The sequence below is a fragment of the Lissotriton helveticus genome, chromosome 9, assembly GCF_964261635.1.
Source record: "Lissotriton helveticus chromosome 9, aLisHel1.1, whole genome shotgun sequence".
Taxonomy (NCBI): domain Eukaryota; kingdom Metazoa; phylum Chordata; class Amphibia; order Caudata; family Salamandridae; genus Lissotriton; species Lissotriton helveticus.
Genome location: NC_136070.1, coordinates 731,009,096 through 731,029,043, shown reverse-complemented (window position 1 = coordinate 731,029,043; position 19,948 = coordinate 731,009,096). Strand labels below are relative to the sequence as shown.

At 45.0% G+C, this 19,948-nt stretch overlaps 1 protein-coding gene across 1 annotated transcript in view; it reads right to left on the bottom strand.

The window, feature by feature from the left end:
- LOC144783267 (solute carrier family 25 member 45-like) overlaps positions 1-19,948 on the bottom strand; it is a 160,742-nt gene that overhangs the window by 26,489 nt on the left and 114,305 nt on the right. The window contains exon 4 of the mRNA XM_078662333.1: positions 5,894-6,161. Coding sequence (XP_078518459.1) covers positions 5,894-6,161 — 268 coding nt within the window. The remainder of the gene's footprint in view (positions 1-5,893; positions 6,162-19,948) is intronic.

Here is a 19,948-nt window from a genome sequence, read left to right as displayed (position 1 = left end):
CGCACAATCTCCATGCAAGGAGGTGGCGGCTGGACAGGTTCGGGTGGAGGACCGTGTTCCCTGCTGCTGTGACAGAAGATCTTCCCTAAGAGGCAGTCTGATCAGAGGATCGACGGCCATGTACAAGAGCTCTGGATACCAGACTCTTATGGCCCAGACCAGAGCCACAAGAATGACTTGGGCCCGGTCGCACTTGATCTTCTTCAGCACTCAGGGCAGAAGTGGTATAGGCGGAAAGGCGTATAGAAATTACAATTCCACTCGTGACAAAAAGAGTGGCCGAGCGAGTGCTGCCTTGTAAATTTCAATGCACAGAACTGCTGACATTCTGCGTTCTATTCGATGGCGAACTGATCTAACCAAGGCTCTCTCCACTGCTGAAAGAGACCTTGCACCACCTCCGAGAGAAGATGCCATTCATGATCCATCGTGCATTGGCGGCTTAGTTTGTCCACCCTGGGGTTCAAGGAACCTGCCAGTTGTTGAACCCCCTGGGACATGCCCTGATGATGTGGAGAAGTGTGGCTCAATGGTTAGAGCGGCAGACCTTGATGCAGAACTCTGGCCAGGGAGCAGGGTTCGATTCCTGCCTCGGCTGGTCTCTGGCTTAAAAATTTCCTCGGACCTGATATTCTCGCCTCAGTGCCTATTCTAATCATGGGTCCCACGCTGCAACTCTGGGCAATAGCTTGCTTAATCTCCACAATGGCCCCAACAGCGCTGGGATGCCTGGTTTCACCATGGGGGTGCCCAGGAGTGGACACCTCACAGGGAAAAACCAGGAAAGGTTCCTACAGCGGTATGAGTACAGCGCCGAGAAACCTCTGGGTAGTTGTGCGCTATATAAGTACAAAGATTATTACAATGTTCCAACCACACCCAAAGGCAAAGAGACACTTGACATAGGTTCCACAACCCCACCTCGCCCTGTTTGTTGCAGTACCACATGGCGGTGGTGTTGTCTGTGAACGCCTGCACTACCCTTTCTCTGACAGAAGGAAGGAATGCCTTCAGTGCAAGACGAATTGCCCGGGGCACCAGAAGGTTAATGTGGAGCCCATACTCCGCCAGAGACAAGAGGCCTCTGATCCTTCCCTCTCCCATGTGGCCACCCCATCCCAGGAGTGACGCACCTGTCAGCACAGTGAACTCCGTTTGGGGAAGGGAGAGGGATCTGCCGTTGTCCCAATCCCGGTCCGTTAGCCACCACTGCAATTTGTGTGCAGTGCCCTCCAAGATCTGGACGCAATCCCCTGATGCTGCACCCACTGGAACTTCAGGTGCCACTGCAGCGCCGCATATACCACATGGCATGATCCACCAGCAGGATGCAGGAGGCCATGAGGCCCAGCAGCCTTGGGGTCATTCTCACCGAAATCCGGGATAGAGGATGAAACATCGGGATCATAGCCCAAATATCCCAGACTCACTGCTCGGGAGTATAAGCTCGAAACTGCGCTGTATCCGGAAATGCTCCGATGAAAAGGAGCTTCTGAGAGGAAATCAGGTGTGACTTCGGCACATTGATAGTGAAACCCAGTGAGTGCAGGAGGTCCATCGTAGTCTGGAGGTGGGAGGCCCCAGCCTGGGGAAAGCTCCCCTTTAACCGCCAGTCATCGAGATAGAGGAAGAATGGAACCCCAAAACAGCGCAGATGAGCTGCGACCACCGCCATCACTTTTGTGAACACCCGAGGGCGCTGGTAAGGCCAACAGGGAGCACGGTAAACTGAAGATGCTTGTGGCTCACCATGTACCATAATTATCACCTTTGGGCTGGCAGGACAGGTGTGTGGAAATAGGCATCCTGCAAGTATAACACTACCATCCAGTCTCCAGGGTCGAGGGCAGACAGGACCTGAGCCAATGTGAACATTTTGAACTTCTCCTTCTGCAGGAAGCGGTTGATGTCCCTGAGATCCAAGATAGGACACATGCCTTTGTCCTTCTTGGGTACCAGGAAGTAGTGGGAATAACAACGACGACCTACTTCTGGCACATGAACTCGCTCGATAGCTCCCTTGGCCAAGAGAGACGTAACTTCCTGACGTAGAAGGGCCAAGTGATCCTCTGACATGCGATGGAGTGTTGATGGCATGGAGGGAGTGGTAGTCTCGAAGGGGATGGAGTAGCCCCTTTGGACTATCTGCAAAAACCACTGCCCAACATGACATTATGCCGGTGGGGGAGGCGATGGAGGTTCCTGCCACCCACTGGCAGCTGGTGGCCCTAAAAAGTCAGACTAGGAAGGTTTGGAGGCAGATGCAGGGGGGCATTGGTGGACTGACCCGCCCTCTGGCCCCTGGACCCACGATGCTGGGTCCCACGTCCCCAGCCGCTCAGGGGCTGGGTGGCTTGCGTGGCCCTGTGGCTCTTGGTGGAATGTGGTGGGGCACCCCTTCTGTGGCCACGAAAGGGGCGAAAGGCAGACTGGATGGGGCGAGAGATTTCTGCAAGGCCCAAGGACCTGGCCATAGCCCTAGAGTCCTTGAAGCGCTCGAGCGCATTGTCCGCCTTGCCACCAAACAGGCAACAGACATAAAAGGGCATGTCCAAAAGGGTAGATTGAACATCCCCAGAGAAGCCAGAGGTTCTCAGCCAGGCCACCCTACTGATGTGGAAATCGTCCTACCCAGCGAGTCGACGGTATCCAGCCCACACGAGATAGGGAACTTTGCTGTGCCTTGACCCTCAGCAACAGTGTGGGCAAGCACGGCCCGGTTCTCCTTCGAGCACTGTGGCGTGTCCCACACCGAATGTGTGTAAGGCCCGAGAGGCATGCGGTGTTCACGGACCGCAGTCCTAAACTGGTAGAAGAAAACATCTCCTTCCCGAGATGGTGCAGCTTTTTGGATTCCCTATCTTGAGGGACTGTAGGTAAAGTGCTTACTTTCGAGGATGAGGCTTGGACCACCAAGCATTTGGGTGTAGGGTGTTGGGAGAGGAAAAGTGGGTCTCCCGGGGCCAGGTGATGGCATCCAGCAATCATCCTATCCACAGAAGCCCCTGTGCTGGGCTTAGACCAGGAGCCCAGAAGGACGTCATTGAGGGCCTCATTGAAAGGCAGCAAGGGCTCCGAAGAGGCTGATGCCGGCTGAAGCACCTCAGTCAGGAGGTTAGTCCTGACTGCCACCGTAGGAAGCTCAAGGCCCAAGGCCTCAGCCACCCAAGCAAAACCACAGAGTGGGCGGTTCTCTCCTCCAGAGCCACGGTAGGGGGAGAAAGCATAACAAGGTCTGGGGAGGTATCCAAACCACTGGCATCACCCCACACCTCTCTCCAGACCGGCTCTTCAAGCTGGTCTGCCCGAGGGTCAACAGACCCCACCCAGTCCTCCTCCTCCTCCTCCGACTGCCACTAAGGGCGATAGGGAACGCCAGTTAGGAACAGCAGTACAAAAGTACCCTCTGGCACCGGTGCCAATATCAGTCAATGCCATTCCGGCTCCATGTCCAAGTCAAGAGGAAGGCTGGGGTTGATGCACGCCGGGGGCGCACCTGGCATCAGAGTTACGGTGTCATCGTCAGAGGAATCGGCGCATTGGAAGGTACCGTGAGGGCGACTGGCGCCAATCCGGATCCAGGCCTGGATCCTTGTGGGTCCTGCAGCGCAGAGACCGGAGCCGCCGGCATCGAAGGCCTAGAACCCCCAACCGAGTCCACGGGGCCTGAAGGTGCGCCGGCAGAGTCGGGCTGCCCAAAGTTGGAGTGGAGCGCTTCGTAACATGCACGAAGCTGGGCAGGGGATGCTCCGGTTCCCAGAAATGGAGGGAGGTGCAGAGCCATCCCAGCAGGCTCCTAAGGCGGAGCCGGAGAACGACGATCCTCCGTGTCCTGGGTCGCATCGGCTGACAGACAGGGAGAAGGCAAAGAGTTACAATGTTTCTTTGCCTTCTTCTTGTGCTTCGACATATCTGATGACGAAGACTTCGATGACAAATGGTGGTGGTGGCTCCACTAGCAGTTCCACAACCTTCCCCTCGACCGGGACATCGAACAGTACAGCACTGACTGCTGGGCCTCTAAAAAGCTTTCGGGACTGCTCCCGCAAAGGCTTGGGGTTCAGGGCCTGGCAGTCAGAACACTACTTCGGGTCGTGGTCGCGCTCCAGGCACCAAAGGCACACGAAGTGCGGATCGGTGACCGACATCAGTTTGTGACAGGAGTCACACGGCTTGAAACCAGGTCGACAACTTGACATCCCTCATGCACAGGTTCGTAAGACCTCAAAAAGATGTTGTCAAAAAGTCAAAAAAGTTTAGTCAAAAAATGACTAAAGGTACCTCTCTCTCCAGATCTGCGCTAGCTGGGGCGGAAAAATAAAGAACAGATGTCAGATCGCAGGGGCGGCATCTAAGTAGATACTGCAAGTCATTCCGGCGATCATGACGCCTAGGACGAGCGCGAAGTCGACAGACGCCACCAACCGATGCACAAGGCTACTGCTGTGAAAAAATTCTCCAGAATCAGCCTGATGCCTAGGGGGAACTTCTAAGGTAAGGAATCTATAACTAAAAGTATCTTTCAGATGTGAAACGTTAGAGACTGGGCCAGATGAGGAGTTGGCACTTGGGAGGGGGTATGACCCCCCCTTGTCTGGGTGGTGTGGGCCATGAAGAGTTTGACAGGAGTTTGCAGAAGTTGCTTGGCATTGCCAGTTGGGGATCCATATGCAAGGGGAGGTTAGCAGGTAGTTAAAGTTTCACTTTACGACATTTGGTCAGTTACAGGTTCATATAGATATTCATAGGATGTAGGAGGATGGAATTTGGAAATGTTGAAATGCAATACAGTTAATGAGTTAACTTCAGGGTGGGCATGTTTGGGGGGATCGTAGGAGTTGGGCTGGGATAGGAGCTAGTTCTCTGGATGCAAAGCGAGGTTTTAGTTTTGTACGGCGTTTGTCGAGGAAATTTTGTGATGTGCGCCTGTTTCAATAAAGCGGCCTTTTTCACACACAAAAATGGTCAGTGTTTAGCTGCACCCCTCCCTCCCAAGTTGTCTTCATTGTTGCTGTAGCTCCTCCTGGCTGGAGGTGACGGTATGGCATGACGTGGGTGCTCCTTGGGCAATTCTTGTTGCCAACCCATATTCCCTTGGTAGGATGCCCCCAGGGCTGAGCCTCTGTCCATGGCTTGCTGAACATACACCTGTATCTCTGCCTAGTTAGTTGTTGTCTTTGGGGGTGATTGTTGTTCTACTGCTGCTGCCCTTCGTGGTCAGCAATGACTGTTGCCCTGCTGGTTTCTCCTTATTGGCCTAGCAGGGGGCGGGGGGACATGCCTTCTGCTCTGCAATGGTAACGTCAAACCACTCCGACCAATGCCATGAGCAGCTTTCTTGGGCTGCGCATCTGCCCGTGTGTTCCCGGCACCCTTCAAGGCACATTAAATGCTGTCCCTTTAATGGTTGGCTTCGCGTTCCTGGCACGCTCCATGTTTTTTTGTTAAAAATTTAAATTTGATTTGTATAACTTGCACAAGGAGGGGCCTCTTATTATCGCAATCCACTCTGGACATTTCATCTGCCTAAATGCAATTTTCCCTGAAAAACATTGAAAAAGCTATATACATTTTACCATTTTGATGCTTCTCTTTGCTTAATTTCACTGTGAACGGTATAACACATGACATAGTAATCTACATTAAACAGTTAAATGTCATAATTGAAGAGGGACACGACTTAACCTTGACTTTGCTTCATATCCTTCCACCCAGACTGTTTTTAACTTACTAATGGTGATCGAGATGACGGCGATATAAAAACCCTGGAACAAGGTATGCTGTGATGTTATAAATAGGCATATACTTGCAAAATAGGACAAATAGTTTAAAGTTTCACTAATGTATTTCAGGCAAGCAACGATGCCGACCCTCGAGTAGTGTTTATTCTTACCAGGTTCCTGCCCTTCCTTCGTCATCCGTTGGCACAGGACATGATATGTCATGAAGTAAAGTCCAACGGTTGGGACGTCTCGAAGCAGCAGAGCCACCGAACCTCTGAATAATCCCGACGGCCCTTCATTGTGGAGGATGGAGACTGCGCAGTCCACGGGACCTTTGTACAGAGGTTGACTCGCCCTTGTTGCAGGATGACGCTGGTACGGTTCAGTTTGGTTCTGAAGACGGACTTTGATCAAATCTACAGGAGCAGTGAAATATACCTGATTTGTGGACAGATTAAACAAAGTGAGACTGTCATTTTTTGCAGCACATCTCTGCTCGTTCTCCCAAACATGAGTTTAACACTAAAAGAAATATTCCAGCTCAAAATAAATTAACTGAATCAAAGAGGTCGAGTCTGTGTACATACAACCCTGCTGTCCATTAATACCTACACCACAATTGTCTCCAATATCCTAACCATCAGCAAAATATCACCTACATGATATCGCTGCCAACCAGTCTTAACACAGATGGGGAGCAGAGGAATATGAGGAATTGTAAGTCATATTGTTGATACTATTCCTACACAGGACGCTTTGGCGACGCAGTCATTTAACACGGTTAAGACTGGTTGGCAGCAATATCATGTAGGCGATATATTGCTGCTGGTTAGGATATTGGAGGCAATTGTAGTGTGGGTATTAAGGGACAGCAAGGTTGTATGTACACAGACTCGGCGCGCACATGATTAGGTGTGTGCTCTTAATAAGGATAACAAGCTATAATGTTGGATGTTAATGACATGGTGTGAACACCAGGCTATTTTCTGACCTGTATTATGACTATTAGGAAATATAGGTTACAACTGTCGACAAGGTTTGGTCTAGAACGTGAAGGAATATGACTTGACGTTACATGCTTTGTTCGTATTTTATATAAGTAGAGCTGAGCTGTTCACTGGATATCCGGACTGGGTTTCTTGTATATACACTTGAGCACAAGAACGGACTGTGCCTTTCCAAACCTGTTTTTTGCGAATTCTACATCTATGGTGGGTACATCTATGGTGGGTTTACCCCTTTTTCTTTAGAGGTCTCGTGCACTCGATATGGGCATGCTCACAGTTGTCTGGGCAAAGTTTGATGATACTATTCCCAATTCTTACCGTTATTCCAACTGAATTCCGGGATCTCACCTTCTCTTTATGGTTTCTTTCTACTTTGCTCTTTTTCTGATTTTGACTCATAAGGTGGTTGGGTTCTCCTTTTCACGTATACATCAATTTATAAATATACGTAATATAGGTGTAATCAGCAGTGCATCTTTAATAGTACATATGTTTATCTTCCAATGTAGCATCACCATGTGTGTTCTATATGCACATCACAACATGGTTATGTGTATGTATTGTCTGAGGGTGTCATGTATGATTGAATTTCTATTGTATATAGTGTATTTATTGTATTATGTTTGTTATTCCAGCCTTGAAAAAGTCTTAGCAAAGACGAAACACGTGTCGGCTAATCGTGTGCTGGGAATTTTAAATTTGACACGACAAGAAAAAAGAAAACTAAACAGCATGAATAATGACCCTTCTGGATCTTTGTTTTTTGAATAATACAGTTTTTTGATGAACATTGTGGTATTTTTCTCGTTCTCAATGGAGTGGTATATTATCTAAGGGTCTAACAGGGTAGACCGGTACTATATTTGATTAATATTGGATCTAATGGTATGCTGAAAGAGCCTCAGTTTTCTTGTTTAGTTGGTTGCACATTTGTTCGTGCTGACAACACCTTCAGGTAATAGGTGTTAGGGGCTGCTTCTAGCACCCGGTTGCTATAGCAAAGCTTAACAATTCAACGTTTCACGCTTAATATTTACAGATTATATTGTGCTTAGTGAATGTGAGGATATTTCCCTGTGAGGGAACACTACTACCTGTGTGTGTTTTTTGTTATTTTTAAAAATGGCTCAAACTTTTGTGAAGCCAACCTTATTATATCTTTGATTTGGGGACTTTAAAGGTGCATTTGACTGAGTATCTAGAAACAACTTATGGTTAAATCTTCCTCATTGAGGGATCACCTCTACCTTGCTGAATTGGATCCAGCTATTATACTCCAATACATGGGTGCCTATAAAAAGAGGCGATGGGTGTGTCCTTTCAGGAAAAATACCAACCACATCTGGCTTGAAGCAGAGTTGTGTCTTGGCGTCACTCTTGTTTCATTTATACATTGTCGATTTACCAACCAAACTGGATAAGGTCCATGGACATTCTCCAAGCTTTTATTTTTTTATTTATAAGGTTTTATTGGTTATTGCAAAACATTGATAGCAAACATACCAGGCATGTCATATGTAAACATAGCAGTATACAGTACATCTTTAACATTTTCCTGTACTTATATTCCGACAGTTAGTGTATTTGGACACACCTAGAACACATGTCTTCCCATCATAGCTCCCTTTAGCATATCAGGATGGGCTCTTCAGTAGCTTGTCAATGGTTCCCAAACTTTTGTAGTCTTGGAAGCCAATGGCAGCTATTCTGCATATAAGAGAAAATTGTCTCTACAGTATATCAAGTCCATTATCCAGCGTTCAACTGTGGGAGATTTTCTACTGTCCCAATGCATTGAAACTCTTCTCTTTGCAAGTAGTAATGCTATAGCAGCAAATTTCTTCTTGATGGATTTCAAGTGCTTCAAACAACTCAATAAACAGAGTTTCATTGAGCATTCCACATTACAATTCAACAAGTCCCCTAACAGTTGCACTACACGTTCCCAATACTCACTGACTTTAACACAGTACCATGCAAGCTCCACAAAATCTGCATCGCCTGCCCCATACCTGCTACATTTGGCTTCTTCACGTAAACCATATTTCTGCAGCTTAAGTGGTGTGTGATATGCTTGATGTATGTACTTATAGTAGATAATACATAAGTTACCATTGGGAGTCAACATTTCCGTTAATACACAGCAAGATTGCCATTCCTCTGCTTCCAGTGGGGTGTCCAGTACTGCATTCCATCTCTCATGCGCCTTGCTTGTCCCTACGCCCAATTCAGCCTGAATGGCCCTCTACAATTTTGTTACTATAGGAGTGTTGTCAGGGTTGGTTATTATCATTTGTAACGGTGCTAGAGAGGGTGGCTCATTTGGGCAGGTTGGATATAGCTTCTTAATAGCCTCACAGATTATATGATACGTGAATCTGAACAATAGCGTATGGTTACTCATGTATGAAAGATCATCAGAAGCAAGGAATACACCATTATTATATAAATCTCCCATTAACACTAGGCGCACTTGCTGCAACAGGTCCATACTGCCTTCATCTTGTGTTATAGAAAGTAATGGATGTTGATTTAGTGGCATACTAGGTGCAAACAGCAGGGACTTATTGGCCATGCAGCCCATTTGTTGCCATGCCGAGGACGTTGTTTGTATTGTATTAATTTCATTTTTGAATATGTGGGATCTATGGTGGTATATTATGCTGCAAAGTGAGATGGGATTGGCGTCTCCATCCTCTACCACCAGATGTGGCATATACCATACCGGGTGGTACCAATAGTGTGCATATTGTGCCTATGCACATAAATAATATAGTAATATATAGTATAATACAGTGTGAAACCCCTGGGCATGTATGGCAAGGTCAGTGTTTGTAATCCTATGCGTGCCTGTTTTCCTGCCCATATTAGTCTATTAAGGTTCGCATTCAATCTCCAGAAGATTGGGGCTGGTGGGGTTATGGGAATGTTAGTGATTAAGTACAGAAATTTGGTTATTATTACCATCTTTATGAGAGATATCCTCTCTGCTAGAGATTATGGTAAAGTAATCCATCTGCTGATTTGTGTTTCAAGTTTATCTATTGCAGCCTCGTTGTTGGCTCTTAGTAGCGTTTCTATATTCCTATGTATCCATATTCCTAAACATTTTAATTGGTTCCTCCAGCATATGATGTTGCTTTTTGATCTCTGTCAGTGGAAGAACTGCCAATCTAACCCAATTGATTTGCAGTCCAGATTGCCTCCCAAATTTATTATATTCTCTCACTACGGGTGACAGATTGACGCGAGGGTCACGTATATATAATACCATGTCATCCACATACACTGAGATACCTATGGGGTGTAGATGAAACTTCAGCGCTGTGTGTGCATTTTGTTGTCTTATTTTGCATGCTAGGGGTTCAAGCGCTATGGAAAACAGTAAGGGAGATAATGGACATCCTTGTTGTGTCCCTCTCTGTATATGTATGACGTCCGATATATGCCTGTTTACTTTAATTCGTGCTGTAGGTTTTGTATAGAGGAGCTTGATCCAGTTTAATAGGATAGGTGGTAGTCCTATTCTTTGCAGTATAACAAATAAATATGTCCACTCCACTGAATCAAACACTTTAGCTACGTCCAGCAGCACAGCGGAGGCTTCTAGCTTGGGGTTTAGCTGGTGTAGGAGCGCTAATATGGTATGTAAATTATGTGCTGTTGATCTCGTCGGTATGAAACCAGATTGATCAGGCAACACAATGACTTGCATGAGTGGTTGCAACCTAGCAGCTATAATCTTGGCTAGTATTTTGGCATTGATATTGATTACGGCCTATATGAGTCGCTTTGTTCCGGATCCTTGTCTGGTTTCAATAATGCCACTAATAATGCTTCGCATACGTTGGTGGGAGAATCTGCTGATTATAAGAGTCCTCAGACATTTTAGCGATGTAGGAATCAAGCAGTTCTGCACATTCCTTATAGAATTCTCCCGTAAAGACATCTGGGCCAGGAGTTTTGCCATTAGGTAAGGGTTTTATGGCATCTTGTATTTCTTCACCTGTAATTGGTTGTGCAAAGTATTCCTGTTGGCCGTCCGAGAGCCATGCAAGCACTATGTCTGCTAAATACTCTGTAATTTCTTGCATGTCCGCTGTATTAGTGTGCCATATGTCTCCATGAATGTCCCCAGTATGTCTTCAGAATCATAATGCGATTTACCTTTTGTGTCTACAATTTTTAGGATAGTCTGCTGCTTATGTTCAACCCGCACTTTTTGTGCTAATATGCAACCGGGTCTTCCGCCTTCACCCATCACTCTAGCCGCGTGTCGATGCATCAGGTATTTCAGTTCACTGTCGGCCAAGTTTGTGTAGTTGGTTAGTTCCTCTCTACTGTTTCCCAAGATGTCTGCATTGTGAGTGCTTTCATATTCTGCTTCTAATTTCTTAATAGTGTTTTCGCTCTTTTTAACTGTGTGCGTATATCTTTTAATATCCCTGCATTAGTACTGATACATATCCCTCTTAATGTCACCTTGAATGCCTCCCATAGCACACTCGCACTTTCTACTGAGTTTTCGTTCATATTGAAAAATCTCTCACTGCGGTTTTAATAGTGTTGTTAATTATTAGGTCTATTAGAGCTTTAGCGTTAAACCTGCATACATATGGTGGCGGGGCATTGTATTGTGGTATACTTATATAGCGCAAAACCTGTCACCACCAAGGGCATCCTGGCGCTAAGTCGGGATATCCAGAGCTAGGACTGGTTTGTGGTCTGAGAGTGTTTTTGGGAGGTGCATAACCTCCAGTGTCCATGTACCTGCTATATCCGTCATTACCAAATAATAAAGTCTAGACCTGCTCCCGTGTACTGAAGATGTGTGAGGACTTTCGTTGGTGTGTGGATTACTCATTCGGCATATATCATGCATACTAAATTCCGACATTACATTTAGTATAGCTGCGGCTGCTCGCTGATGGTGCTCTATTGTTGTGTTTGATCTATCTTGGGTCGCGTCCAATGCAACATTTAAGTCACCACCCCATATCAATTCCATTTCTGGTAGCCCCCGCAATTTTCTCCATATGGATACATAAAATTCAGGGTTGTCTACATTTGGACCATATGTGTTAATCAGTCCTTTCTTCTGACCTCTTAATATTCCAGTAATTATCCTGTATCTTCCTTGCGTATCTGTTATTGTCTTTTCTACTGTGAACAGTACTCCTTTTGTTATTAGGATGATGACTCCCCTGGCATATGAGCAGTATGAAGATGTGATCACCAGCTCTGCCCAGCATTTTCCTATCCCGTCTGCTTTCTATTTAGTTAAGTGTGTCTCTTGAAGTAGTGCTATTCCTATTTGATTGCGATCCAGGTACGATAGTACTTGCCTAAACTTTGTAGGATTTTTGAGCCCTCCAACGTTCCAGGTGAGTAAACCTATTGGAGATGCGTTATTTCTATTGCACATTAGTCCTGTTGTGGTGCTTAGTTCTAACTAATATTGTGTTCGCATCCCTATAGTCTATAAGTGCCTTTCAGTTGCAGATAGGACAGTGTAAGCTGTGTACTTGTGTGAGTGTTCCAACAACCACAAGAATATGACATGCCTGCGAAAAATCATACAACCCGCATTTCCTCCCACCCATTTTAGCATCCTAAACATGCCAAAGACAGACCCATAACTGAACTGCTAGCAACATCTTAACTTCGTTGTGGAGTACCCGTTAGGGGTGTCCAGATTTGCGTCCTACCATCCGCCAGGCCGATGTGGCCAGAATACCATAGCAACTATGGAGATCTTATGACATGCGAGGTAACATGTGCAACCGCAACCATACTTTGCATGTTGATATATCTGTCATGAATTACATCATTCCAAAGCATAATCTTGTAATGCGAAGTGTAACATACCACTGGTACCTGCATTTCCCGTATCTGGGTGGTTAGCTAGAAGGTAAGGTGAGCTGCGTGGTTACAGATTGCCATATTAATGAGTGCATTGTTCCGAGGAATGATTTTTGAGCAAGACTTTTGAATCCATTGAACAGAGTTCCGGTGGTAGGATCTTTACCTATTAGGGCATAGTTTCATATATAATAATGTACTGCGACAAGAAGTGTATCCCTCATATAGATATGACCCTTGTCCTATGACCCCGAGTGTGCAGGTGATGGAGATCTTCCGGAGTTTGATTGTTTCAATCTCCCTTGCTTAAGGAAGGCCTGAGCCTGCTTTGGTGTTGCCAAAAACCTCGTTTTGCCTTCATACATAACACGTAGCCTTGCAGGATATAGCATTGCAAGGTGATTTCCATTTCACGCAGTTTTCTCTTTACAGGGCCAAAGTCCTTGTGCGCCATTTGGACTGAGATTGTGAAGTCTGGGTAAAACGATATCTCGCATTCATTATAGATGATCTGCTGCTTCTCCCTCGCCAGTCGTACTGCCGTATCTCGGTCTCTGTAGTTTAGAATTTTGATCGGTGGCGGCCTTGGGGCAAGAGATCTGTACACCCTTTCTACTTTGAGCATGGGAGAGAAGTGTTCTGCCCCAAATATTTCTTTTAACATTTTTTTAGATGTAATCCTCAAGGCGGCCTATGTTGGTACTTTCAGGCATTCCAATGATACACAGATTTTTTGTCGTGATCTAGCTTTTAGGTCTTCATTCTTTGCTTTTATTGCCTCCAGGATTTTTTCCATATCGCTGCATTTTCGCACTGTTGCATTGGATTCATCTTCGACCGAGGAGACTCATTGTTCCACATTGTCTAGACGTTTGCCTTCTTTATCTAGTTTGGTAGTCAATTCAGATCGTTAACCCCTTCGACGCTCATGACGAGCTCAGCTCGTCATGAGGTACACCTCTTGTACACTCATGACGAGCTGAGCTCGTCATGAACCGTGGGTTTTTTAAAACTTCAGCGTACGGCGGGAAAATGCGCCGCACGCATGGAGTTAATGTGTCAATTTTCCCATCTATGGTTTGCAGGCTTTGGTGAATAGCTGTTAATGCAGCCTCTATTTTGGCTTCGTTAGTTTGCTCCATCTCTTGTTCTGTGTCAGCATTCACACCAGTGAGTCTGAGGTCCTGCAAGGTTCAAAGGGTAATTTGGTTTGCTGTTTGCCGGTTTTGCCCATGCTCACCCATTGGTGAGCTTTCACCAGATCTGCAATTCGCTGCTGCGATCGGGGGTCACTGTATCTTGTACGTCCCTTACTTTAGTGCCTCCCTGCGTTCTGTGGCGTAGCATGCAACTCTGTGAGGAGCAAGTGCCGAGTGTGACTGATATGCTCTTCAGTATGTTTGGTAGACTTTGTGTGCACTAGAGTGCCTTCACACATATAGGGCAGGGCTATCGTTAAGTGTTAGCAGTTTTGTTTACTAAGTAGGCCCAATGACTCTTTGTAAACTGAATAGCGGCCCTCCGCACCTAGGTGGCTGACCACCTTCAGCTTCCGCTAATCTCAGTAAGGAGGGTGCCACACGTAAACGTAGCACTGAGGGGTTGCACTGCGTATGCAATTTAAGGCCCACGGTTAGATATGGGTATGCATTACTCACTTCATCTCTACACGTCTACCTCCCAGCTGGGCAGCATTCTCTGAGGGTTGTAGGCTTCACCCCTGCAATGTTCGTTGTTTGATTGTGGCCCAAAGTACATTCCCATCTGTTAATGCCGCTGCTACAAGTACAAGCCCTTAGTTGCAGAGTTACGTTTGCCCGTTTGTTAAATATATTTGCAGGATAGGCATTTTATCCTACTTGCTCATTGTCTTTCTGTATGCAGCCATTCACAGTCAGTAACGCACCCCTCCATGAGAGCCGGCCGCACAGCGTGGGCCTCAGTGGTAGCATAGTGATCACTGTGTAGATATACCGCTTTCTATCTCATTTGTATGACCTAACTGCATATTTTAGCGCCGCTTTACTTGGCCATGCGTCATGCCTTTAACAGGGCGAAGTCTGTTAAGAAACGGGTGCCATGTTCTCCAGCAGGTTTAGTATTTGTGTAAGAGTGTCTCTAACAGAGAAACGGTCCATTATATTTTCGCATGGGCGATCACATGAACAGACATCCCAGAGCCTCCCCACGCAGTTTCCAGCGTTGGTCAGCAGTATTGTACAGCGCTCAGGAATCCACTGCCTGTATCGCGTGTCACTTGCCTACGTTATTGGCGTGTGTTAGGATTCGGGGCTAGTCCTCTCTTTCTGACCATGTAATGACATCACATGACCTGTGGGCAGTGAATAAAGGTTTGTCCTACCTTTGTCTCTTTGCTTGTTATTGCCATTGATGGATTCTGGTATCCTGCTTCCTGATCGTTGTTGCTGGCTGAAAGTATTCCTTGCTGCTTTGGAGATTTTGATTCTGCTCTTCTCATGGGCTTGTGAGAAGAGCGTTTTTTGCCCGTGTTATTCCCTTCCCTTCCCTTGCCCTTGCTCTTGCCCCCATCTCCTTGTGTAGTTAGATAGGTGTTCTTATTATTTATTAGCGTTTCACGTCCCTCCCGCTTCTTTTCCCAGTGTTCGTTTTTTGGGGTTCGGGGGCTCCCGTTCGCCAGGTTTACGTGTTCTTTTTTGCCCTGATTTCTGTGTAGTACGCTAGGGGTTCCTGGCGTGTTTGCTGTCTTTAGCGCGATTCCGCTTAGACAGTGTTCCACATCGTTAGGGCGGAAGTGACGCTTTGGGTCATTCCGCGAAGGGCTTTTTTGAACGCTGGGATTCCCGGGTGCGTTTTAGCGCCGGCAATTGATTCCTGTTCCCTGTTTTAGAACACCAAGGGGTTTTTTTGGTAACTGTCCTAGTCCTTTTTCCCCTTGCATAAAGATAACGAAAAACGTTATGCAACGAAGGACACATCCATAATGGCCTGATGATTCAAGAGTTGCTGTCTTGGTCTACCTACTGCTTATTCGTTATTTTTCTTGTGGCCAATACCTTCACGAAGCAAAGCCTGCGCTACCCACTGGTAAGAGATCTGATGTATGTTATGGCATGACATGGTCACTGGAGTTGGGACAGTGTAGGGTGGAGTTCATACTTATGTGGGGTGTGTTGTTTTCTTGTTTTACATAGGTGCAGAAGCGTGGAGGAGGGAGCTGTGTCCTATAAGGATGGAAGACCTGGTGGGTCTTACAATACCACCCTCTTTTCAGGTTCATTGGCTCACTCATAGAGGTTATCCTGTGAGTGGCTAGTGGGCAGGAGAAGGGGACTGGTGCATGCTTCGTTCCTGCAGTGCTCGGGCTGGGTGGAATCCAACAGCGTGCAGCTAGGGTCCTTTGTGCCCTTCTCTCTATATCTGTACATCAGCGGGGGACATAGCGGAGACTCCTCGCTCTGTGACTCCTACTCTCACGGGAGGGTTGCTACCTTGCTGCTCGCCGCCATTTTGTTTTTTCGGGAAGCCACACGTCTCGCTTCTGTTTTACCACTTACACATGCGTTACATGTCTCAGTCAAGCACAGATGCCTCTCATATCCGCAGATATTTAATTGATGTTCTTTCCGGCCAGCAGAGCAGCACTATTGTCCTGCCATCTTGCATCGGGCTCTCTAGTGACCCCCGACATTCTCTAAACTTGGGAGGAGATTTGTTATCCTGTCTATTAGTATACCCTGATGACGTTCTACTGCTTAGTAAAAGTAGGGTTGGAATACAAAGACTACTTGCAAAATTAGAGGAGTTTTCTGTGAGAAATAAAATGGAAATCAATCTGGAAAAAAAAAATTCTTGTTGTTGACAAGAAGAAGAAGACAGAAGGTAAATGGAACATCAATGCCGACTCATTAGGAAAAGTATTAGAATATAAGTATACCATGGAGCTATTGTCAATAATCAAGGAAACCTGCAAGCCCACAAGCAGGCTATAAAATCGAAAGCTAATGCCATGCTGACGTCCTTTTTTTCCTTTAACAGGTCCTTGAGAGGAATGGCGCTGGAGCCAATTGCTAAAATAATACCTGCCAAGCTGCAGCCAACCCTCACCTATAGCTGCAAAGTATTCTGTGGCAAAAGGGCAAATGTTTTGGACATGATCACCCCCAACATTTATGGGCAAGTCTTTCACCATCCAAGAAACACTTCACCTGCCCAAATCTGCTTGGAATTCGGTATAAAAGGCCAGGAAGCTGCACGTTTAAAGACATCTATTAAAACATGCATTACATTGAAAGCTGCAAAAACCAATAATCTTGATTATGAAATTTGGTTGGAAATAACCAGAGTAAAAAATGCAATATCTTATGGAAAGTATTTGGAGGTAGCTTTAGATTCTTTACAAATAAGAGACTTGCGCATTTTGCTTGGCTCATTTCAAGAATTTAAAAACATTGTTAAATAAAACTATGCAGTGGCAATCAAGAACACAGCATCAAGATCTCCTATCTAAACATCTGCATGCATGGATGATTTTAAATAACTATACTGTCCAGCATAGGCACATTTTCTTTGAATCATGTTATGCAATTATTTTAAAAAACAACTTCACATGTTTTAGATTTGGGGGCCTAGCATAAAAACGACCTGGCTCCACCAAGGATTTAATCCAAGCAAAGTGTTGATCGTCAGCTATGTAAACCAGTAATTACCAGGGCACCCGTAATGCAATGTGTTTACTTTTACCAAATGTTTTTTTAAGTACATTTTCAATACATTTTTAAAATTAACTTTCTGCTAACCATTTAGTTTAAAGAGTTTTCATTGACAAATAAAGGTGGGCTTCTATGCATCTCAGTCATTGTATGTGGAGATTGTTCATTGTGTTACTGATAAAAACCGATATACTTTTACTTTATTGTAATCTTTGGACTGTTAAAAATAAACCAAATAGTCATATGAACAAATGGTCATAAGTGCTGGAATACTTTGACCATTAATTCATAGTAATATATTAATTGAGGAAGTTGTGAGATCCTCCCACCTATGCATGTGTATTTGGGAAGTATCTGCTATTGTACCTGTTTATTTGTTAATATTGTGATATATTATTAACCTAGCCATACCGTTCGGTTTAGCTTTAACCGTTTGGACACAACTTTGGACATACATCTTTTTAATATAACTAAGGTTCACAATCTGCTACGATTCAGCATGCAGCTTGAGTAGAATGTTAATAGTAGTCCAGTAGTTTTCAAATTGTTTGTATTCACCAAATGTTCTGCATTGTAAATGAAGACTATACGTTTAGCAAATAAGTATTTGCTTAGTATTCTGTTAGTGTTCAAGAAGTATCACTCACATACCAGTAGTCTTCATGTACTGGCCTTCCCAAAAAGAATACTACAGAATACTAAAATTGGCATAAAATAGTCTTCGAATAAAAACAGGTTAACCACTAAATGTAGTATTCAACTTTGGTAAGGGTCGCCTAGTAGCTGAAGGGAGATCACTGTTGAGGAAGTTGTCAAATGGACTGGGGTATTCATTCCTGAAAGCAGGCAATCATTGCACACCTGGACCGAACAACTTGCACCTAAATATTGCCTCTACGAAAATCATGATGTCGTGGAAAAGAGATTTGCGAAAGCCAGTAATTAGAATATCCAATTTGGGGTAATACTGGTAACTGCATTAAACACCAATTTTAAAATGATCAGTTTTAACGAATTATACTCATTGAATATGATGAAACGTTTTTTTTATTATTATTAATATAAATGTTATTATTATTATTGTTAATATAAAAGTTTTATTAAGCTTCTGCTATTCTCTTGATGTTGCAGTAATCGCCATAAAAAACTTTTATGACCTGTTTTAATGTTTTTGGTCACAGTATAGGATGAAACGGCTCATCAAGCTATTGTTGCTGTTGTTTTGCTGTCTAGATTATTATTAGGTTTTAGATATTTAAATAAGTAATATGTGATATGAAATATTTATTTTTGTAAATGTTTTCTATTTAGACAAATCTGTTTTAATCTGATTGTTTTAGCACCCTGTAATGTTGTTTTGCAACAGTTTTAGCACACCGTAATGTTGTTTTGCAACGGTTTTTATTAACCATATACAATAAAGTTACCTTACCTAACTAGAGAATATATATTGTTAGTCCCCTATATGCCTTACCGGTCTCCCGAAATATATAGCTAGGTCACCTCACTCACTTTTCATTGTGGCGTTACTCTCTGTGGGGTTCTGGGGTATGCAGTTCATACGAGACCTAATTTGGAGGAGTACATTTTGTTATGAAAATTATAATCTCTCTGCCTTGTGAGCATGTGGTCATGTGATTTCAAGCACTGAGCGCTGTTTTCAGCCTGACTGTCTCAAGACTGAATATGGTGAACAAATGTGATGGCTGGAGGTACTAGTGTTTTCCCCAATAAACATAAGGATAGTGGGTGGGCCAGCTGAAATCCCTCTACTACCTCTTACAGAACAGGGAATGAGTGAGAGAGCACTGTGCGGAGCAGGAATTGGATGATAATCTGCAGTGGCGAAATGCAAAATGATGCCCCCCCCGGGGAATGTGATGAGGGTTCCCTGCGACTCCAATATTTCATGGATATTCATTAGCCTTGAGCTGAAATTGGTCCCCCTGTAGTATTAGTGGGCCACATGAAGGGTTGGAGCCCCCCTGCTCCACAAGGGTTGTAGGGTCCTGTCTTACGCCCCTGATAGTCTGGTTCATGATGCATAGTATCATCTTGCACTGAAGTGCCCCAGATGCAGCTTGAATGTCCTGGTCCCCTGCTGTGCAGAATGGGTCATTGATCATAAGACCCACAAGTATTTTCAGTTGTCACTCGACACCATAGCAAGAAGGAGGTATCAGTACCATCATGTCCACCACCAAAGGCACAAAGGAGTTTCTCACTATTGCCTTCTTCCCACCAACTAAGGCGCTCATTCCACGTCCCCTAATGTTAAATTCAGTTTGGGTTTGGGCAAGGGGCTTTGGTGGAGATCAGTTATGAAACACCTTGAGAGGTTAGGAAGGAGCCAGAAGAGTGTGCCAAGGGGAACTGTAAGGAACACAAGGGCTGAGTCAGCCATCCTACAGCTCTCCATCTTAGGGGCATATTCTCAAGAACGTGTGATAATTACCGCAACAGTATCTTAACGCAACTCTTCCCATCGCGGGAAAATAACTGTGTTAACGTGGTATTCTCAACACGGCGGTACCATGCAATGGACCCACGATAACGCGTCAAATGAACGTGTTAAAATCAAAGCAACGCTGCAAAAATGCAAAACACAAATGTGAAAATAGTAGCGATGACGCCAAACGCGATACAAAAATCAGCGAAAACCTGC